This window comes from Nannobrachium achirus (genome assembly GCF_963921795.1).
Source record: "Nannobrachium achirus genome assembly, chromosome: 15".
Lineage (NCBI taxonomy): Eukaryota > Metazoa > Chordata > Actinopteri > Myctophiformes > Myctophidae > Nannobrachium > Nannobrachium achirus.
In genome coordinates, this window is record NC_137822.1 from 33,958,560 (window position 1) to 33,983,012 (window position 24,453).

General features: G+C 41.9%; 1 protein-coding gene across 1 annotated transcript; it reads right to left on the minus strand.

The window, feature by feature from the left end:
• Positions 1 to 1,369: 1,369 nt before the first annotated feature.
• Positions 1,370 to 24,451, minus strand: btc (betacellulin, epidermal growth factor family member). Its single transcript, XM_080743147.1, has 8 exons — positions 24,352 to 24,451; positions 20,679 to 20,862; positions 19,253 to 19,566; positions 18,150 to 18,257; positions 12,908 to 13,031; positions 9,172 to 9,318; positions 6,157 to 6,302; positions 1,370 to 3,284 (listed from the first exon to the last, which is right to left on the minus strand). The coding sequence occupies exons 3-7, from the start codon at positions 19,290 to 19,292 to the stop codon at positions 6,158 to 6,160; spliced, it is 564 nt and encodes a 187-aa protein (XP_080599273.1). The 5' UTR covers positions 19,293 to 19,566; positions 20,679 to 20,862; positions 24,352 to 24,451; the 3' UTR covers positions 1,370 to 3,284; position 6,157.
• Positions 24,452 to 24,453: the final 2 nt, after the last annotated feature.

Below are 24,453 nucleotides of genomic sequence, written 5' to 3' on the forward strand. Positions count from 1 at the left end.
AAAAAAGCATGTGAAAGGTGAAATGAACTTTATGTGAAGGCAGAGTGCAAGAACATCAGATTTCATAAATGACTGGAAATAGGTTAAGACATACAGCACTGGAGGGGAACAGTGCATTACTTTGTTTCATGCTCTCTGTTATCTTTGACCACCTGCTACACTGCTGACTCCAGCTTTAAAGCTGCGATCCGACGCAATATACTGTGCAGTATGTGGTATATCATATATATAGTATATATATTATATACCACATACTGCACAGTATATTGCGTCATATTGGTATATACCAATATACCAATATGACAAGCACATGTGTAGTGGTTGAAGGTGGTCTCCCTACTCTACCATTGAACAACATAAGACTAGTATCAGGTAGTAGGACATAGTTTGACAAGTAGCGCTGCCTGAAACTCAGAAGCTCCCATACTGGACAGGGATAACCACTCATCTGCACGGCAGAAACTTGGTCTCTCATGTGCGAGACCTGGGTTCCGATCCTGGGTAAAAGTTACCGATGGCAGCTTTAACAGAGAAGCATAAGCAACCAATCTTGTAGAAGGGATGATTATTAGGCATTAGAATCTGGACATTTCAGAATGAATTAAAGCTGCAATCTGTAACAGTCATGTCCTATCTGGGATGTGAAGCACCAAACATGTATACTGTTGAGCTAAAGAGCATGTTTGGGAAGGAGAGTTACTTTCCATTTGAGTATCAACCAGTAGCAGCCCCATCCTCCTATACTGCAGTTGTGTAGATGTTATATTACTTGACATACTCTACCATACAGATTGGTCAAAAATAATGATTTATTCACTAAAATATTAAAGGACTGCAGTTTTATAATTTACCTGCCAGTGAAGGGCGGTCATTGGTAACCTTGTGGACTGTGGTGAGATCAATAAAGCATTTCAATAGATTTCATTGCACAATTTCGGGATCGCAAACGACAGAATACACAGAATGTTTTATTGAAAAAGAAAAGAAAAGGGTGACATTTAAATAGCGCGAGCTGAAAACCCACCAAACTTTACTGACTTTTCCCTCGTGTGCCACTCACTCCCCATTTAGAGCAGGAGAGTTAATATATTTAGGCCTAGAATTATTGCATGCTTTAACCAGTGAAAAATAGCAGATATACAAGCTCACAGCGCGGCACCGAGTGCCGCGCTGCGAGCTTGCAGATCTGCTATTTTTGAAAAAGTCGTGAAAATGTGACTCAAATTTTGCTTCTGGGTGGTCCCTGGAACTAAATATTTTGAGATGCGGGTCCGTGGCCAAATAAATATCATTTTGGGGGTCCTTCACATGAAAAGGTTTGAGAACCACTGACATAGTAGTCTCTCAAGAACAGACTAACTGAGCTCCAGTTGAAGTGAAAAGGACCTTTTCTTTGACGATGGCTGGCCAGATTGCTGACATAGAACATATTTTTTTTTTCCAAAAATCTTAGAAGGATTCCAAAGACACTTATAGAATCGGGTCAAAATTCAAATTTTCACGATTTTTCAAAAATAGAAGATCTACAAGCTTGCAGCGCGCGCTGCTATTTTTCAACAGTTAAAGCATAAAATAATGAAACACAAATTGTGTACCCGTTCTAAATGGGTTAATATATAGATACACATTGCACCTCGTGAAAGGCTCGGTAGTCTGGCGAGTGTCTGGGACAGTGGAGCACTTTCACCTCAGTCCGGTCCTGCACACACAGGCAGGGCTGTTCGGCCTGCGGAGCCCAGGGGCTGCGCGGCTCCAAATATACAGATCAAAAAGTCTCTTTTAGTACAAGTTCACCTTGTGTCCTCTTCTTCCACAGCCAGCCGCCATCCTGCAGAGCTGCGGCAGCAGCACGCAGCAGTGGAAGGGTTTGCTTGCATTGCTGACATTGATGAGTAACAATATTCTATTCTAAGGCATGGGTTCTCAAAACAAAAATAAAAACATGTTTTTTTACTTCAAGGGCCCAAGTTTGGTATGCATTAGTCCACAAAACATTGAGACCACTCAGTGAGAAGTGTTTCACGTTGAGTAATTTAATTGATGTATTGATAGATTTTTGAGTGGTACGAACCACTCCTACATCTGGCTTTGTGAGTATGTATGTATGTCCGTATGTCTGTCCCACAAAGCAGAGGGCATTGGCCAAGGTTCGCAGGACTTTCATGAAATTACTTCATAAAAGGCACCGCTCACTTCACACCGGGTGTGATTTTTCAAAAATGTTCCAAAATAGCAGATGTGCAAGCTTGTACATCTGCTATTTTTGAATAGCCAACGGTAAAATCTAAAATGACACAGATGTTTTCCTGGTTTAAATGGGTTAACTCTCAGTTAAAGAGCCATAAGTATCCATTTGGTTCTACCAAACTTTTGCAATAATTTCCAGGGTCTCCCTGGAACTCCGTCAAGGACCCCTGAGCAGGTCCACGGACCCCACTTTGAGAACAACTGCTATCAAGGATCAAAACGGATGTGAGGAATGTGAAACTTGTTGCAAACTGCGGCGTATATATTAGTTATAACAACAGAACACAAGCATAAATAGGATATTTAAATATCATAAGCTTTGTAATGTAATGTAATGTAATGTTTAGCAGGACGTTCAATACATATGAAATGTGACCATGCGAACCATAAACTCTGGAATTAGAATTTCTTTTCTCGCCTCTCAATCCTTTGAGGTTGCTGAGATTCTAACCTACTTTAACCCTTTGGTCATCATGTCATTATACTTTAGGTGAAAAGTATTTCCAAAATAGACGCTTCACAAGCTTGTGCCACAACGCGACGCATTTGTGCGCTTGTAGATCGTATATTTCCAATATAATTTGAGCTTGTAGGCTGGCTATTTTCCAAATAATAATAATAAAGCTTAAGTGGTTAATAACTTAATAGTTGAACAGGGCGACTGACAATCAGCCGTGACAGTGGGCTGTCTGTGGGTTGTATTGGGAATCAGTCCACTGGTAGTACAAATGGTTCTGAGCAGTCGGACATCGGATGAGTGAAGGGTAGGTTATTCCTCTATAGTGAATATAAAGCTCTTTCTCCAGCATGTAACCAGATGGAAGATTACACTCCCACTCGTCACATTTGTAATCGTTCTTTTAGGTGTGTTGAGAAAAAAAATATATCAAGTTTCCAATTCCAACCACTTTGCATAGTCCATCCAGAGAGTCCAATACTGATCTCCGTTCCAGGGAGGGTTTTGCTCTCCGCTGCAGCAGGCCTCAGTTCTGTCCAGCAGAACGCTGCCCCGTGTTCTGTATCACATCTCACCAACGCTGCAAGACAAAGAGCAACAGCTGCCACAAGAAGAACAGCATCTCTCATACCCAAACAATTCCCCGTCAGCTCGAGACCTAACACACACACACATACACATGCCCACAGAACTTCTATATAGGGTGTGGAAACGGTTTGGAATGCCTCTGTCTGATCTGGATTCATGTGAGTTGAGTTATGAGACAATCGCAGAGCTTTTACACAACTCTTATGTTGGATCCCACCCAACAGGCACAGATTGTGAACAGAACTTAATATTAAACATCACACACAGCCACACACACACACACACACACACGCACACGTTCGTTATTACTATACTTTTGAGGACATCAACATTTTAGCATGCTGTACACACTGCCGATGTGGCACCGAAAATAGCCTACAGTATCAACTAGGTTTAAATCAGCCATATTTTCATCCATGCCTTGCCCCTTATCTCTAAACTTCTTTGTCTTTTTTTACTATTTTGAAAAATACTTCAAATAGCCGATCTACATTGTCATGTTGTGAGCTTGTAGATCAGCTATTTGAACTATTTATTTAGAAATGTTTTTTCAAAATAGTAAAAAAATGTCAAAAGAGTTTATGGATAAGGCATGGATGAAAATAGGGCCCATGATACCCAATCCTAACCAAACTTTCTCCATGCAGGGACAGGTCAGCTTTAGGGCTGTCACAATTATTACATAATTGTCTAATCGCGATTATTTTTCATAATCGTCATAATCGTTTCCATGTTGAAAATGTTCATATTTTACATTGGAATAATATATTATTGGAAATAGCAGATCTACAAGCTCACAACGCGTCGCATCGCGACGCGTTGTGAGCTTGTAGATCGGCTATTTCCACTATCAATGTTATTTTTTAAGTATAAAGTTGTCAAATATGTCAGTAATTTCTTTGTATATTTAGGCTGGGTGTCATATCTACCATGTGCAACTTCAAAGTCTACAAGCCAAACAGAAATGTAATTGTCAACAACAAAAACACAATTAAATCGTTAATCGCAATTATTTGAGAGAAAATGTATCGTCACGTAAAATGTCATAATCGTGACAGCCCTAGTCAGCTCAACTCAATTATAGAGGGCGGTCTGAGGGGGTTCCGGGTGCAGATTCAGAGTATAATCAAGTAAAAAGTTATAATTTCAGCAGCAGGCAAACAGACGCGTTTCGGCTAGGGCGTCATCAGTGTAACTGAATATTCAACGTGAATATTCAGTTACACTGATGACGGCCTAGCCGAAACGCGTCTGTTTGCCTGCTGCTGCTGAAATTTCATTAAAAATACCTGACATTGTGAGTGCGGATTATAACTTTTTACCTAATCCTAACCAACCACAACCTGAATCTTTTCCTAATTGCAAGCCTAACGTCCAAGGCAAGTTGAAGTGCAATCGACCATATTCACCGGGCGGCCACGTTTGCATTTTGCATTGAAAAACCGGGGTGGTGCACTTGTTGTTCTTGTCTTTTGTCTTTGTTATTGTGTAAAATTGAAAATCTTGTGACTTTCGTCTAAATAAAAATATCTTTACAAAAAAAAGAAAAAACGGGGTGGCAACGGGTAGCATTTCATTAACTTAATGGCAAGGTGGCCACCAAGTGAATATGGTCTTTAACTATAAGGATATCGTTTTTAGCTTGCAGTGAACTGCCCTTAACTCTTAGCTTTTGTAACCATAAAAACAAACCAGTTATCTTGTTAGGTGGGAATATTTTCCTCACAAAGTATCTTTCTCAAATTCTACTATACTATAGTGGTGGATACAGAACGTTTATATAATGACTGGACTGGAAAAATCTGTGTGGGCCTGAGTTTTTAACCTTCAATATTATACTGAATAGTGGATGATGTCAATATGACAATTCTTCTCACTTTCTGCGAGCGACACGCAAAAACACATACAAGTCTTACAGGTCCGTTTGATTCCATTTGTACACTGTCTTTCTTAACTCATTGCATGCCAGGCCCGATAGTCCCGAGATTATTTTAATGTCTTTCCCTGCCAGGCCCGATAGTCCCGAGAATTTCCGCCATTTTGAAAAAAAAAAAAAAAAAAAAATCAAAAAAGATTTTTTTTTCAAAAAAAAATTTGGACCCCAAAAAATGTAGTAGGCATGATAGAAATCGCGAAATTGCATGTTTAACCCCCATAGCAACCCCATCTATCAAACATGGCAGCCATCTTTGTTTACATTTTAGGAAAACATAATGGCTTGTATCTCATGAATGCCTGAACGGATTTCCATTCGGATTTTTTTGTTTGAAAGCTGTGAGCAATGTGGACACACATGGTGCATTATCTAGGCATGGGTGTGCATGATCCGTGCACTATGAATTACATGGAAGTCTATGGAGACCAGAGGCACCATAGAGTACGAAGGTATTGTTAAATGGCGGGGAATGTGTTAAGGGGGTCCTTAAAACATTTGAGAACCACTAGGCCTACTACAAGTGGACTCCTAATTTGTCATAGCATCGTCGTAAATAAGTGTCATACAGTATGAAGAAAACCTGGAGACTTGACATTCAGTAATTGGGTCTTATTATGAAAATAAGAACATTATAATGGTGTGTAAAAAAGGAAATCTCAAATTTGTCGCGGACAAGGCCAAATCTTTAGTTCGTGTATGGACATATTGATGACCCCTGAGTCACGAGCATTGTGACGCTACTGTGCCCAGTGGAATCTGTAGTTTTCATGGGTCTCGTATGGTGGAGGAAGCTGGTCATTCTGGGTGGGCCCAGATTCCATCTGGCTGGTCCTGGGCTCACCCAGGCCACCCGTAGATTCGCCCCTGCTCGTGGGGACACTTAAGTACACACCCACACACGCTCACCCACACCCAAACATGCAGTCACCTCATAAATCATTGGTGTGTTCTGTTGAATCTGGCATCAGTGTTCCGTGTGCTCCACCAGTGTCTATCATATTCAGCTTTTCTGTTCCATTCCGGGGTTCTTCCTCTGTCCTCCTCTGTCTCCGCTTACAGAGCGTGTACCTTCGACTGGAGCACAAGAAACCATCACATGCATTCACATGATTAAAAACACATTTCTGTAATTTTCAATAGAATGAATAAAAGTTATAATTAACAACAATTTCCAGCAGAGTTTTGTTCAGGACATAATTTGGAGATCAGAAGAATTATGAAAAGAATAACCAGCGATTTTCACAGATTCTGAATAATAGCCCATATGCGTACAGAACAAAAGTTAATAATTTAATATGATAGCTCTATCCTGCCACCGGGGGGCGCTCTCCATTCCGACATGTCGCCACTCTGACATTGACTTCTTATTGTCGGAGTGGCAACACGTACTTCACTTTTGTCTGATTCCTGGGCCAAATATACAGCATTCAAAACATTACAACAGAATTATGAGACAATGATTCTGTTCAATGAAAAGGTTAAAGACAAGTGTGTAAAATGTAACCTTATTGCCAACATTGCCAGGTGAGCAACACAGACATAAAATGAATTCTGTCCTTGACTTGTTTAACCAAGTAAGCCCCATTTCTGTTGAATTAAAACAAATTCTAAATTATTTCAAAAAATCCTTTTCAAAAAACGTTGAAAACTTCCAAAAACTCTTTCTGACTACATCTGCTATTCTTTTTAAGATAAATGTCACCTGTTATTGTGGTCTGTTTTGCTAGATAGAGATTAAATAATTACAGACATTTTCTCTGCATATCACTTTTGCTCCACAATATCCAAGTGCAAAGTTTGCACCACCGTTGTACTGGTAACACTCAGGGGGAAGGGACAGTCAGATGACGCACTGACTGCACTAAAAAGAAACATACTATTATGAGATAATATCTTGTTGTAACAGATAATGGGTTTATTTCTATTTGTCCACTGTGGCGTTAATGTGTTGTGCTATGCCATACCATTCGAAAACAGTGTTATCTTCTCAATAAACCTTCAACAATTCAAGTCCACAAAACCTGAACATTAAGCTACTGCAGTCCAGTGGTTCCCAAACATTTCAGTTGGAGACCCAAAATAGAAATGTGATGTCTCCCCGGGACCCAAACTAGTGAAAATAGCAGATCTACATGAAGCAGACAACGCACTGCTCTGCAACGCGTTGTGAGTTTGTTGATTGATTATTTTGACTTCTTCTTAAAACAGGGTTCCCACGCATCTTTACCAATTAATTTCCAAAACTTTTCCAAGACTTTTCCAGAATATTTAACCAGATTTCCAGGACTATATAACAATAATTCAGCTCAATAACGAGTCGCTTACTCCTATGCGCAAATAATCATATTTCAACTGGGGACCCCGGCACCCTGACAAGCACTAAGAGTAGTGGAATTTTGTATAACACAGTTTTATTGCGAGGCGTTGTGGGCATGTAGATCTGCTATTTTCACAATATCTGCCTCTAATATGAGACAATATTCACAAAATCAATAACCAAAGACAATGCATAGCTATTTTTTTCCAGGACTTTCCAGGACCCTTGATCAATTCCCAAACATTTCCAGTACTGGAAAAATATTTTTCTAATTTCAAAATACTTTCATGACCGTGGGAACCCTGTTAAAAGTTACATTTGGAATTTATTTTATTTTATTCTGTTTTGTTTTATTCCATGAAATAACAACAATAGCGACCCACTTCCCGATCCGACCCACCGTTGTGGAAACAGTGCTGTGTAGAGAGGGCAGTAAGACAAGTGTAGTTAATTTCCATGGTAAACAGGAATTCAGGTGAAAGGTGTTTAAGCCTGTAATAAAAAGCCTTTCTCACAAGACATTCAACTAAATGCAGATACATTCTATCCATGTGCCTGAGCACTGGCCACAGGAAACCATGCTGCATTAGTTCACACTGTGTCCATTATTTATTTAGCTAAATGTGTACTCCATTCATAGCACAACATTGTGCGAGCGACATCATCGTATGACGGAGTATAAACTAGGCTTTACAGTCCACAGCATGGTTTGATAAGGATTTTTTTTCATTGATTTCAATGATCATTGAAAAGTCGAATTGAAACACCATGTCCCCCTCACAGAACCAAGGACCAGGTGTGTTTTAACAAGTCGATTACACACAGGATTTACTAACTGGCTAGGCCTGGCACAACGTGGGTGGGCACAGATGTGAAAAAATATTTACAGGGACATAATACAGTCATTTGTCAATATGGAGACGTTTTAATTTTAAAAATAGTTTCATAATTGATTAAGCTTTGCTTCCTAGATAGCCGCACATCGCGGCGCCGCACAGCAGCGCAAAGGTTTTAGTTATTTTTGGGTGGGCACAAAAATGAAATGTGTGGGCCTAGGCCTAGTCAGGCCCACCCGTGGCTATGCCGCTGGTTAAAATGGAGTTTGAAGTGCAAGCTTTATATAGGGGCGTGTCTGATAAAATAAATATCAAATATCTAAACATTGAATAAAGCAACTGTCTAGGGCGTTGTAGATGTTAAAATGTCACCTGAAATAATATAAAGTGAAACACCCCTTTAAGTCCGATATACAGTAATTCTTTGTATGAACAATAGCAAAGGTAGCTGATCTACAGAGGGCTTTCAACGTAAAACGTATTCAACGTATTTGAGATGTTCCTTTTAGGCAGGGTGTTTAACTGTACTTGTACTGTACTGCATTTCAATTGTATTGACTATACTTGTACTGTTCTCCATTTTTGTCTAATAAAATAACCAATCAATAATCACTCTACAAGCTCACAACATGCCATGTGTCTGATATTGTAGAGCTGCTATTTTAACCATTTGAGGGAAAACTATTATCAAAAATAAATATCAAACATATCAGACTGAGCTACTCAATATGGCAACAGTCATGTAATAAAACAAGGCATTGATTGTACCATGGTTTATCTTTCTACTCACTGTGAACACATGCAGATGAAGACGATGAGCAGAATGAGGAAGACGAGTCCTGTGATGACGCAGGCGATGATGATCTGACGCTGTTCTCCGATCTGCAAGCCCAGGTCATAATACTCACACCTGGAGCCTATGTAACCATGTTCACACCTAGGACCAAGAAAAATACATACTCTCTCTGAGAAACATCACTTCCACGATGGATCACTATGACCATGGGCGTCACAAGGGGGGGAAAAGTGGGACTGAGTTACTAGGGCCCAAGGTGGAGGGGCCTGGAATAATTTTATTATACTTTAGCTATTGAAAAATAGCAGATATACAAGCTCACAGCACGACACAGCAACCATTTTTAACTCAAATTTTGCTTCTGGGGGTTTCTTGGAACGAAATATTTTGAGATGGGGGTCTGTGGCCAAATACATATCATTTTGGGGGTCCTTCTCATGAAAAATGTTGTGCACCACTGACAAAAACCCTTAGAAGGACTTCTAGAAGAATAAATAGCCAATATTGAAAGACTTGCACAAATCTTTTTCAAAGATTTTTCAAAAATAGCAGATCTACAAGCTCGCAGCGTGTCACTCAGTGCCGCGCTGTGACCTTGTATATCTGATACTGTGCTGCGAGCATGTAGATCGGCTATATTTGAATAATTATTATTTTCAAAGGAGAAAATGTATTTTGTTTTTAAATGAGTGTGCAGGCCACTTCTTATCACCTGACAGGGGGGGGGGGGGGGGGTTTCCCGGCTAGGACATAGTGTGTGGAAGGAACACGTTAAACTAGCCTGCAATGGCATATTTGCCTCATTTCCAGGCTATGTCTGTAGTATTCTCTATCTGTAGTGACACAAATGAATAATGGTGGATCCCAGGTGGTCTACAGAAGGGGCCCCAAACATTTTAGGTTTAGTATCCAAAAGAGAAATTTGGTGTCTTCCTGGCTGGGACCCAATACATTAAACACTAACAGTATGCCTTATTTCAAAAATAGTTTAAATAGCCAATGTACAAGCTTACAACATTCATCACATTGTGTTTTTTTTGCTGCTCAGACTTGATGACTGATCAGATTTCAATCTAGAAACACCAACATCTGCCAATGAGTAGATATAGATTAGTTCTCCACTGTCTGTCTGCTTGCATTTGTTTATTAAAAACAAAACAAAGATTTATGAATCATTTTGGAGTTTGATATGGTCTGAAATTTGCCTTGCATGAACCTCAGCAGTCTGCACCCCCACATGCAACACCAAATACAAGAAATTACAAGAAATTACAATCACATTAGACAAAGAAATGCTTCAGCTCAGTGTATTATGGAACTCTGTACAGTATCTCCTGTTCGGAACATGATTGCAGTCAGAGACAATGGCAAGCTGATCATTAGCATGTTGTTATGGTAGGCTGATAAATAATACAAAGTAAAAATGATTCCAGATACATTTCTACCACTCCTCCTTTCTTGTTATTCCATTATTCAACCCTTACTCATTTCTAAAGTTAGACCTTTATTAATCTCATGGGGGAAATAACGTTTTAGTTCCACCCAGTTGCAGATGGTCATGATAAGCGTTTGGGGGAGTAGTTGAGTGTCTGGCTCGGGGACTCAACTTAAACCACTTGTGCATCATTTCAAAAAGAACTAATAGCAATATCAATATCAACAGCTCTGCCAGGCCGAATTTTGCCCCAGTCCGTTCGTCCATCCGTCCGTCTGTGAACAGCTAATCTCCGGCACCGTTGGCCCAATCAACGTGCAACTGTGCACACACACTCCCTGGATGCCAGAGCAGAAACTCTGCCCCAAACTTTTCAGATTGGCCTGTTATAGCGCTACCAGGAAGCGGATTTTTGCAATCAAAAAATTACTCCTACAGATTTTGTCCAAACATCACACAAATCGGTACACAGTATCTCTATAGTCATATACGATCAAGAAGGATCTTTCCGATTTTTCATATTCCATCCTGATTGGCTAACATTCCAAAGTTTGCAGGAGTGGTGCCTCAAATCATGAACTATTGTCAGCTATTTTAAAAAAATATCTTGAAAGCAAGCCCAAATAAGCAACTACACTTCAGAAACAAGCCCAAAAAGCGACTTGTTCTTGTAAAGCGACTTTACAGGAGCCCAAAGTCGCTCGTAATAAGAAGACCTTCGCAACACAGGCAGACTGTTGCAGAGCAGACTACTGCCGCCTCCTGAGAGTCATGTCATCTGATTTCCTGTACATGCACAAAACAATATCTGACTAGTCAGCACACACTAGTGCCAACTAAATGCAGGGTTCCCACACATTTTTACCAATTAATTTCTAAAACCTTTCCAAAACATTTCCAGAATATTTAACCCAATTCCCAGGACTATATAACAATAATTCAGCTCGATAACAAGTCGCTTACCCAATACGCAATGCACAAGACAGGTAGTGTATGCCAGTGGTTCTCAACCTTTTCAGGCTGTGACCCCTGAAATAATCATATTTTAACTGGGGACCCGGCACCCTGACGAACACTAAGAGTTGAGGAATTTTGTATAACAAGTTTCTAATGTGAAAATAGCAGATCTACATATAGCAGATCTGCATATAGCAGATCTACATATAGCAGATCTACATGCTCACAACGCCTCGCGTTGCGAGGTTGTGAGCATGTAGATCGGCTATTTTCACAATTTCTGCCTCTAATATTTGACAATTTGGCCAATGTTTAATTTGTCATTTCAGAGGTTAGGGTTGCATAGTTATTTTTTCCAGGACCTTCCAGGACCCTTGATCAATTCCAAAACTTTTCCAGTACTGGAAAAATATTTTTCTAATTTCAAAATATTTCCAGGAATTTCATTTCGTGGGAACCCTGTAAATGCCACAGACTGCCAGTCTGAAGAAGTTTGTTTGGTGGAGAGTCACCTCTACCCCTCCCGCCCAGCACAGCACTCCCCTCTGACAGCGCCGACCCATCCTGAGAGAGTACGTGCATTGACCATTATCACCCTCACCGCCCGACTTCCCTCCCTCCCCCGAACACGAGCCAATTGTGTTCGCATAGACGCCCAACAAAGCACCACCCACCCACCCACCACAACCTCTGTGGTGGTGGGTCAGGGACTTTACCACTGTGCCACCCGAGTGAATCGACCAGTGGTTCTCATAGTGAGAACTGGGGACCCCCGGGGGTCCTTGAGGGGGTCCCCAGCAGAATTTGTTAATATAGCATCAAAATCATTTTAAATTTGAAACTATATTAAAAAAAGATAGTCTGCAGTCAAATACAATACATTAATGTGGGTGTCCTTGACATGAAAAGGTTTGAGAATCCCTGTCCTACATCAGTGGTTCTCAATCTGTGGGTCGGGACCAGATGATGAACTTAATGTGCAACGTTTCTCACTCAAAAGTAAACAAACCATCATAACGTCTTTAAGTGTATAAAGGGTATCTGCACTTTTCTAAAGTGACAATTTAAGGACTTTTTAAAACCTCTAAAACGACAAGTTAAACATTGGCCAAATTGTCAAATATTAGAGGCAGAAATTGTTTAGATCTGCTTGTGAGGCGTTGTGCATGTAGATCTGCAATTTTCACAATAGAACCGTGTTATACAAAATGTAATTCCTCAAGTCTGAGTGCTCGTCAGGGTGGGGGGTCCCCATTTAAAATATGATTATTTTGGGGGTCGCGGCCTGAAAAGGTTGAGAAGCCCTGTCCTAAATGGTGCAGTGCAGGTGTGTGGTACCTGCATGAGGGAACCTTCTGTTCTTCAATGTAACGACAGTCCCCGTGGATGCAGTAGTGCCTCAGTGCTTTGGGACATTTGGTGAAATGGCCACTCCACTGGCCTGTATCTTTATTAGAGTCTGCTGTGGAAACAAAAGTGCATTTAATTTTGTTCAGGAGTATAGTAACACTCAAGGGAAACATTTCTATAACGGCATTTCTTAGGAATTTCTTTAACCACATATGAATCTATTCTGGGGCAAACATTCGGTCTGTTGAAAATTGTGTTTTAGTAAGAGCTTAAAGGAGAATTACGTTCTAAATCGCTTTGCTACCTTTTTATTTTGTTATGTTGTCTCCAAATAAAGTGGTCCAGGAGTTATTTTTTCAAACAACGCAATATTGTCCATTTTGGCCGACCCGACCACAGCTCAAAACGGAAGCAGCGGGGCTTATGCAAATCCGTTTATTCCATTGCTCCAAAATAAGGTAATTACCTGCTGTTTATAAACACACTCTTGAGCTAAAGATTCTGCCATAAAACGATTCAGTCACACGAGACGAGATTTAGAACGTGACTGAATCGTTTACGGCAGAATCTCAACAATGAAATAAACTATGAAGTACAATGTCGTTGCTATGCTGGGGGAATAAGCAGACAATATTGTGTTTTTGTCAAAATAACACCTGGACCACTTTTTGGGAGACAAAATAACATAAAAAAGGTAAGAAAGCGATTTAGTACTAAATTCTCCTTTAAGTGAGTATTCACTTGAACTCTTGTCATATTCTACTCATAACCTGCTTCTTCTTTTATCTTTTCCATTTTCACCCAATTTAGTTGTCATGCCAAAATATCAATTATTTGTATACCAACATTGAGGCAACCTCTTAAGTTTGAGAATCTTAAGGCATGCCTGACCCATATGGTGCCTTGCATGGTTTCCTCCGCCACCGGTGTATGAATGTGTGTGTGAATGGGTGAATGTAATGCACAATCTCTGTAAAGCGCTTTGGATAAAAGCGATATATAAATGCACCATTTACCATTTACCATATCTTTCAGGGGAGGAGAGCAGCCAGCAAGCGCTCACTCTGTCCCTCGCAGCTTTTGAAGACAACTGGTTTGGGAATTGCTTACACGGGAAAGAAAGCAGGGATTATGAAGAAGGATTCACAGTAAGCCTTCTTCCTCCACACAGGCCAGCAAACTGCTGCCAATGTTTTGATGGAATGCGTTTTTACATTCTTTTTTTTTCTCCATTGTGTTTTGAGAACCTGAGTGGGTTGGGTTCTTTTGCAACCTGCCTGCATGTGCCTGTGTGATGTCAGTGTGACATGGATGGTCTGATAAGGGGTCTCGGTTCCCCAATGGTTTCCCCCTGTGTCACTGCTGGCCCCTACTGGTTGGTTCTAGGGACGTGTACAGCAGACCACTGGTCAGGGGTGTGACACCAAATTCTGGGCCCTGGGTACAAGGATTCACTATGGGCCCTCCTATGAATGTTCTTCATAGGGGGAGGTTTTTTTAAAGGCCCCCCACCTTGGGCAAAACATTACTTATTCTTGAATTCATGGCAATTTTTTTGTCGAATTCCTGACCTACGTCAATAATTTGATGACCAGCAGAAAGATGCTAATGTCTCCACTACCTGTGTGTCCTCAAATCATTGGCTTAGGAATGCGAGAAAAAAAAGAAATCCATAAATTCAAGGCTTCATGAGGTGTGTAATTGATAATAATAATTGTTACCTACTTCCTCTCGAGGGGGTAATTCAGTATTTTCAGCCCAACCCAGCTGATTTGCTGCCCACAAGGAGCGCAAGAGCAATAGGGGTTAAGAGTCTTGCTCAAATCGACATGGCTACCTTGGCCTGGAATCAAACCAGGGACAACCAGGGGCTCTGGTTCCCAAGGCAGGCTCCCTAACCATTAAACTATGCCGCTCCAAATAAGAATAGAAAATAAGTAATTTTTGGGGTGGGCTACTCCTTTAATACTGATCATTTCCATTTTACAGTGTAGATTGGGGTCCCAGACTCCCAAGAAAACATTGGGGTCCATGGTCTAATGCAGTGGTTCCCAAACCTTTTAGCTTGACACCCAAAAGTGACATTTGCCGTCTCTCTAGGACCCAAACAAGTGAAAATATCTACAAGCTCACAATGCGTCCTGATGCAAAGCGCTTTGAGCCCGAGGCAGCTTGTAGATCGGCTGTTTTAACAATGCCTTATACTATTTGACAATTTGGCCAATGTTTGACCAGTGTGTGGGTCCCGACCCACAGGTTGAGAACCACTGGTTACTGACAACCACGTGTCTCCTCTTCCAATACACACGACGTCACCAGTGGCTTCTTTTCACTCGACAGTGTAGAGTTTCACCTGGAGGGCATTAACACATCCGGAGGTGTCCCAAACAAGCTGCATGAGATAATGCAGTGACATAGAGATCACCCTCCCTAGCTGCCAGGTTTCCGACCCCTGAAATGCTGCCAAGCCAGCGAACCTCTATTGGAGAGTCGCGCCAACTCTGTTCACTTCATAGGGCCAGGTCTTCTATACATACACATCTATTGGCGAATAGTGACAGAGCGCAAACCGGAGGTTTACAGAAAGCATTGGAGTGAAATTTCGAGTTGCATGAACCACACGACCAGCGCGGTTTCTGACCCGCATTGGCAGAACTCTCTAATACAAGGCTCTGTGAGTCCTATAGCTTACGGCCAGACTACACCAAAATATGCGCGCATACGCGCGCACTGTCCGTGAAGATGCTCGCGTATGCGTAAACGCTCCAGACTACACCAAGGAGGGAGTATATGTGAGGAAGACCAGATAGTCTGTGTACAAAACGCATACGCGTCCTTAAAAAATAGAACCGATCCTATTTTTAAGGAATGCGTATCCGTGGTTCGCGCTATCCATACGCCTGGTGTAGCCGGCTGAATTGATATACATTGGATCTATCCAAAACGCGCATACGCGCGCACGACACGCATACGCTCGCATACGCACTGACGCGAGCAAAACGGCTTGGTGTAGCCCGGCCGTAAGTCTCCATGCCGGTGGTGGGCATGGAACTTTACCCCCGTGCCCCCCGGACGCCCCATAATGCCTCATGCTTCTCCCTCTCTGTCGGCCTCCTTGACCTCCGGCCTCATGCACTGGAATAGCCCCACATATAAATAGATCTGGAGGAAGACCAATTATATACTGCCTGGAAAGGCCTGGTGTCATCATGCTGCGAGGGTGTAATGCATGTGTGTCAATTAACACCATACCTTTCTAGAAACACACACACGTTTGTATTACTATGGTTGTAAGGACGTAAAACTTTTGGGGTGGGATATAAATGCCCTTTCTACTATTTCTTTAGCCATTTTTAAACCCTAAGCGTAAAGCCTGACCCCTTAGTGTGTCACATTAAGTATAACATGCTGTGTCGCGGTGACACCGCAACACAGCTACTGGGGGTATAAATCAGGCATAACTCTAAGGGTCGATGCATGCCCAGCAAGCACGTCAGGACCTGGACCAATCAGTGACGTCTCGTTTGGGGCCAGATCACAGCCCATATGGGCATGATCTTGGCGTCATTACCAGGACCGTCATATGGACTTTTTTGTTTGACAGGATTATTGTTATTATATATAACAATAATATGAGCATATAAGGTTATATTCTGGGACATATCTAACTAGTTATGATATTTATCTGGCCTATCACCTGATTTCAACCAACAAAAAAGTCCATATGACGTCCTCGTCCTGGTAATGACGTCAAGATCATCCCCATATGGGCTGTGATTTGGCCCCAATCGAGACGTCACTGATTGGTCCAAGGTCCTGACCGTGCTTGCTGGGTGCAACACTTTTAGAGTCGCGTTTAAATCGGTTCGGCTCTGTCCAAACTACAAAATGACGTCATTCAGAGGTTCGGGGTTTCATTCGCACGAACAAACACAAACACAGTTGTTATGCAGATGATTATTTTTCTCTCGGCTTCTGTCCGTCACTTTTGTTCTAGTGTAAATACCATATATTTTGCATTGTGTTTTACGACTGTTTTAAAAAAATATATTTTTCTTTTATTTTGTCATTCAAAGTTATATTGGAACAAGCCCAAAAGCTTTTTTGCGGTGTTAATCCTTATAGCTGACCAGTGAACTGTACAGTCATGAAACTGTACATTTTCCTATGCAAACTCCTAATAAAGCCTTCCATCAATCAATTCTCTCACACAAAAAGAGTGAGCCATCTCTCCATCCCACTGGATAACAGACACCTCCAGGGACCTTACGTTCATCCCTACCGTTTCCCAACATCGAGGCTTTACTACCTCGTCCCAGGAGTTTTATATTTGTATATGAGCTTGTAAAAGAATGTGCTGTTCAACTCACATCAAAGTGACAGCCTCTATTGTAGGCTGAAACATGAGCCCAATGAGAACAGGGCCTTTTATAATGACCTTTAGTCCTGAAAAGAAAGTATCTCATTACAAAAGGAATGTCCATGGATCGGAATGGCAGTGGACAGAATCATTGATGCATGTGTTAACCCAGCCTTCCTCAGCGCGGCAGATCAGTAAAGAGGAAGAAGAAGAGAAAACAAATTACAACACAGGGGAATTAAAATGCCAAGCCAATGATGGAAACAGCCCCCGGCCGGTATGAAACAACAAAGTAATTTGGCCCAGGCTGTCTTCATAAAGAGTCGGTGTTGTATTTCTCCATTGCACAGAGCAGTGGACGACCAGCTAGGCCGGGCCCCTCGTTGGCAAGGCCACTTTAATTAGCACCGGGCTCTCTGAGCGTAGTGGAATATGACACCTCTGCACCTTCCATCATTAACCGTTTTTCTCTTGTTCACCCTCTTTTTCCCTGTCTGTATATAGGCTATATGTCCCACTTCTGTACGCTCTTTGGCGCGCACGTGTGTGTGTGTGTGTACGGTATGTGTTTACAGTATACAGTATCAGTCTTTCATTACTTAAAACCCTCTAGCAAACTACTACTTAGTTCCCCGGGGTCGGCTCTATACCTTTCGCTCTACATCAAATCTCTTCACCTAAAATAGCTGAGCTACAAGCTCACAGCGCGCCGCGTTGCAACGGGTCGTGAGCTTGCATATCGGCTGTTTTCACTGAATGTTTGCCCCAGACACTATAGTGTTCAAGTGGTATGCTAGGTTCCAACTTCAAAGAAAAAGTTTATGACGCAGCAAAGTTAACTGGCCCCTCCTCCGGCACACACATATCTACCTGTGCAATTGTTTCTGTTGCTATGGTGATGACAGGGAGACACAGTTCGATTGGCAGGCTCCTCCGTGGCATTCCATTCTTCCACAGAGTATTTGCAAAGGGCCAAAGCTGTAGCCAGAGACAACACACAAAGCTCTGGTCACACACACAATAAACATACACATGCACGCACAATAAACCCACACACACACACACACACACACACACACACACACACACACACACACACACACACACACACACACACACACACACACACACACACACACACACACACACACACACACACACACACACACACACACACACACACTAACCTATGCTCTCTTGCTCAAAAAGATTACATCCCATCTCAGTTTCAAACTTAAGAAAAGACCATTCTTTCCCCAATGCACTGATCCACTATCTCATCTGTGATACTCTTTCCCTCTTGTTCTCTCACACACACACACACACACACACACACACACACACACACACACACACACACACACACACACACACACACACACACACACACACACACACACACACACACACACACACACACACACACACACACACACACACACACACACACACACACACACACCACGCCCACTAATTGCTGTGGTCACTCATATTAGCTAGATTGGGCAGGAGTGGGTTGCAGAATGTGTATGTAAGCTAGTATAGCTAGAAAACTTTCACAACTCAGATGACAGATTCTGTCATCTATTTACAGTATTAGCAACAATTACAGACACCTATGACACAGGACAGTATTCAATTGTTAACTGTAGCATCATAGTCCAGAAATATAACAGCACACTAGATATAGTGTTACATCAAATGGTTAAGCCCATTATTATCTTTGAAAGCATAGACGTATAGATTTAGTAGAAAGTGGGTCGAGATACATGAAACTTGAAAGTGATCTCTGCTACAGAGAATGTAGCTAAATAGAGCAAAATTCCCCCTGTAAACCTGATAAAAGGAATGTGTTGGACTTGGATGTCCAACACATTCTATAATAATTACAAACAGGTATTCCGTTAACACTCATAGGCCAGATGAACTTTGAATCATTTCCCCAAAATGTTGGGTAGAATCGTTTAACTTACCCGAGAGTATGCCCAAGTACAGCCTGCATGCCTTTGCCATCTCCACACTAAACACAACCACTTGTCCAAGACATAAAAGATACAGTCTGTAACTAAATGTAGGTCAACCTGATCACAGTCCTTATATTCTCTCAAATGTCAAAAGCCAAATCCATTTGTCTGTGCTGTAGGAGTTGTCCAATGGTGGGTTGTGGTGGTCCGTCATGGGCAGCAGTCGAGTTCATAGTCAGCCGGCCAAGTTTGATGTCCTCCAAAGCAGGCATGAAGCCCAAGGTGCCTGCCCTCCCTGCCTGCCTGCCTGCACGGACTGTGCACTGCAGCAGTGAATGGAGAGAGAGAGTGAGAAATAAAAGGGGTGGGAACGAAACCTGAAGCTGATCACCCATAAACCCTGCTGAAACTTCCCCGCCCACAAGTTTAAAGGAGAATACCACTTCATTCAAGCATGGTATTCCGGTGGCATAGATTAGTTATTATTTTGTGAAGATGAACACAGTGCGAACACGGAAAAAAAGAAAACAAGGCCAGGTGCCGTGTTAATAATGTATTAGTCAGCTTTTGTCGAATAATGGAATATGTTGGTTAAAATATAACATGTCCTCCCTACACAGAGTAAACAGAGAGGAGCCAAATGCACCATGTAGGCCTACTGCAGCTGCAGCATGAGAAAATGAGACACCCAAAACCGTCGGATGTATCAAGTCATGACCAGACACGTTTCAGTGCTTGAGAAGAGGATGTGCGTGTGAAGGATAATCACACACCATATACAATTATTTAGACCTAACCTCATGCTCTTATACAGAGGCAGGCATGAAGCTTGTGATCAGGTCTTTTGATTCTCTGAATGAATGAAAGAGCTGGGACCAAAGAGCGGTAACCTCCGGAAAGGCTATACTTCCCCCAAGGCAATCAGGTTACAAACGATTGACACCATAGGCCTTGCTGCCTGTCTGCCTACTTCACTCATATATAAATACAGAACTACACAGACAATAACACACAGTACCCCTCACACACCTGCCTCAATGCTTAGACACTGACACACTAAATACAAATCGTCAAATTGTCTTAGTACACAATTTGTATATTAAGACACACACACACACTCACGTATGCACGCACACGCTCACAACACATCAGGAAAAAAGCCCTGGATGGCATCTACACAAGGATGCTACAAATGCCACCTGATGTCACATGGACGGACAAGACCAGAAAGGTACGTGGACCTCTATAGGGAGGACTCACACACACAAGTCACGGACAAGGTCAGGGAGAGAAATGGTAAATGGTAAAGTTTGGTTTTGGTACAATGCATTTGTATAGCGCCTTTATCCAAGGCACTTTACATAGATTGTCCATTACATTCACCCATTCACACACCGATGGCGGAGGAAACCATGCAAGGCACCAACATACTCACCGGGAGCAACTAGGGGTTCAGACTGAATCTTGCTCAAGGACTCTTCGACACCAACTCTGAGGGAGCCTGGGATCAAACTGGGGACCCTTTGGGAACCCTCCGTGATCTAATGCCGGTTTCTCTACCCCTGAGCCAATGCCACCTGGAAGTGGAAGGCGATCCAGGAGATCTGAGTTGGTGTTAACTCTCACACACACACACACACACACACACACACACACACACACACACACACACACACACACACACACACACACACACACACACACACACACACACAGTATAAGATAATATTTAGAAGTACAGTAGGTCCCATGCACACAGCGCCTTCAAGCACCTCAAACTTTGCTTTGCTAGCAAAAAAGTCTCTGACCTAGAACAATAAAACAAAAAATGTACGGTAGTTGCCTTAATATATAGCAACCACACTAATAAGAAATTTGAAAATTATTCTGTTCGTACTATACAAGTGTAACTGCACAGTAAACACACATTCCCAAGTATACATAAGCATTATAAGCAAAGAGTATAACATGACCAAAGTCATAGTCCTTCCTTAAACAACATACTTGGGAAATCAGAATGTTTATGAGAGAGATGAGCCGGTAGGTAGGGAAGGGAATAAGGGCAGACACAATAAAGGTGGAAGAGACCACAATGACATGAGGTGTGAGATAGGGAGGAGAGGAGGGATACCTGACGTACTTCATGAGATTCTCATGGGTGGGAAACCATGTCTTTACAAAAAATAACCTTGTCTTTACAAAAACATCCTTCTACAATCTACGCCATCCACCGTCCAATCACACACAGGCAGGTTTGATTGTTATCAGGGGAGCGGCACAGCGCTAATTAACACAGGAATGACCCAGTCAGCATATGAATGGTCCAGGTGTGTGAGCTTTTAAATATTCAGCTACTACTACTTTTCAACCACAACTAATGAGACAACAGCAGTACTGGGAATAATAAAGCAGGGATTAGACTCACAGGAAGGCCTTCATGGGCCAACTATCATTTAGGGATTTGGGCCCCCCTGGCTCTATTAAATGAAATACAGTATAATTATAAGGTGGTCACTCAGAGGGCCTGGGGCTCTGTTAGTCAAATGGCCACATAGGAGGGGCCTAAAAAAGCTTTTTTCATATTTTATGCTGATTCAGGACTGCCATAGGTTTCCGGTGTTAAATGAAAATGTATCCAAAGCACCTTGAAATCCTTCAGTGAGCACATTTTATGAAAAGGAGGAGGATGGGTAATACACAAAAACAAATTAAATAAGTGGTAGCCTCATGACATGTAACCATTTGAAGGGAAGAAGGAGAACATAAATAAATCACAAATGCACTCTGTCGAGGTGCCAACTTGTGCCACACAAGTAGACCATGTATGGCCACACTGGCATCACCGCTTCCAGTCACAACTGATATATTATGACCGATGACATCACCACTGGCATCACCAGGAATACTGGTCCCCTGGTTACCTGTTAATGATGACATTGCCAGAGATGCTTGTCCCTGATTGGGCTACGGTCTTAAACAAGAGAGGACACACACACACACACACACACACACACACACACACACACACACACACACACACACACACACACACACACACACACACACACACACACACACACACACACACACACACACACACACACACACACACACACACACACACACACACACACACACGTCTTGCGCAAGTAATTCGATGGAATTTAGATCAATTAAGTGATTGAAGTCAAAACAGAGAAGCAGTTGGGAGACCCCAAAGTAAAGCTGCAGAAGAGGAGAATGAAGATGAAGACCAGTCCTTCTCATCCATTTTCATTTCAAGGACCCCCAGTTTGATTATGCGCTAGGCCACGGACCCAATATGATCTAAAATTGTATCTCTGGGGCCTCAATAGAGACTGTAAAAGGGTCCATTTGGTTCCATGTGTTACAGAACAGAACTGTAACAATCCATTTGGTTCCTAACTTTAAGTATTGATAACGTATCTAGGGACCCCTTGAAACTCCCCCAAGGATCCCTGGGGGAACCCCAGACCCCATCACTCTGAGAATCAGTGATTCAGACTGCCGGTATCTTGGGCCTTTGGAACTTCTTGAAACATAATTTAAGTCAGATGAATAATGTGACTGGGTTCACTGTGTCCCTCTCTGTCACTGAAGAAGCAGACTGTGTCCCTCTGCCTGTCACTAAAGGAGCAGACAGCACTGAAAAGCGGAGGACAAAAGGTTCAGACAGCCAATGAAAAGCTCAGCATTTCTAGGAAGTGCTGACAACAAGATGGACCGGGATATTAAAAGAAAAATGTTAAAGGGCTTGTGTTACCAAAGATTTTAATTCATCGTTAGAAAAGGATATGCGTAGAGTAAATGTGAAAATAGCTGATCTACAAGCCCACGACGAAGATCTGCTGTGTTTTGGGAACATTTTAATTGAAAAGGGTGGTCTATAATATAATTACATGCCCGTTTTCAAAAGATTTTTTATAAATTTGAAAACTTGAAAACAGGACATTCTGCATAATAAGTGCTTCTACTTTTGGTACTTAAAGTACATTTTAATGCCAATAATTCTATACTTTCACGTACATTTTTAATTCCTATTATTATAGTATTTTTATATTGCAGTATTGATACTTTTACTTAAGTAAAACATTTCCTACTTTTTCCACCACTGCATGCACAGGAAAGGAATACAGGAAAGGTCGACCTAAAACAAAGTCGACCCAAACTCGTTTCCCAACGGGTCAGTGGTCTTAAGCTAGATGCAGAAAAGACCGAAATCTAATCTTTGCTTCTGGGGGTCCCTGGAACAAAATATTTTGCGATAGGGGTCCATCCGTGGAAAAAAATATTTTGAGATGGGGGTCCGCGGCCAAAAACACATTTTGGGGGTCCTTAACCACTGATAGGCACATTCTAAAAATGACTTATAAATCCTAACAGTAACTTATGTTGCTATCATTGTTTCTCAAACCTTGTCATGTCAAGGACCCCCAGAATGATATGTATTTGGCCACGGACCCCCATCGCAAAATATTTTGTTCCAGGGACCCCCAGAAGCAAAGATTGATTTTGGTCTATTCTGCATCTAGTTTAAGGCCACAGACAGAGTTTGGGTCGACTTTGTTTTAGGTCGACCTTTCAGGAGGGATATACATGTTGTATTGGTGCAGTAGTGTACACCACCACAGAATGCTCTATTGCCAGCATTAGTGTTCCAAATTTAATCAACCGCCTTGTTGTTTCAAGACACAACAATGTTCTTAACACTATCTTCAAACCTCAACCTCCCCACATTCTTCCATGATGCTACCACCTCCCCCTCCTCTCCAAACATTTGCTACCCTGTTACTGATAGTCTGCACTGCACACAGCTGCTTGCAGGTGCAGATAATGCTTGAGGTCATTTGGTTCATTAAAGTGGGAAATGAAAATGTTTTATCTGGACACGGACGGTCACACTCCTCTTCGAACTGAGATAAACAAGGGCTCAGAACAACTTTCATTGTTCAAGGAGAAACTAAGCCACATTTTTATAATGCATGATTGATAGCGTTGTTTGTTTGTTTGTTTTCAATATTTCTATCCAAAACTCTAAATAGGAAAGTTGACAGCAAAAACAGAGAATTCATGATTATTATAATTACGTCTGAAGATGCTTCTCCTTCATTCAGGTGAATGTCGCCAAATAAGAATGGAAAAGGCAGAGTCCTAGGCTAGCTGGTTTCGATTGCACTATGAGGCAAGAC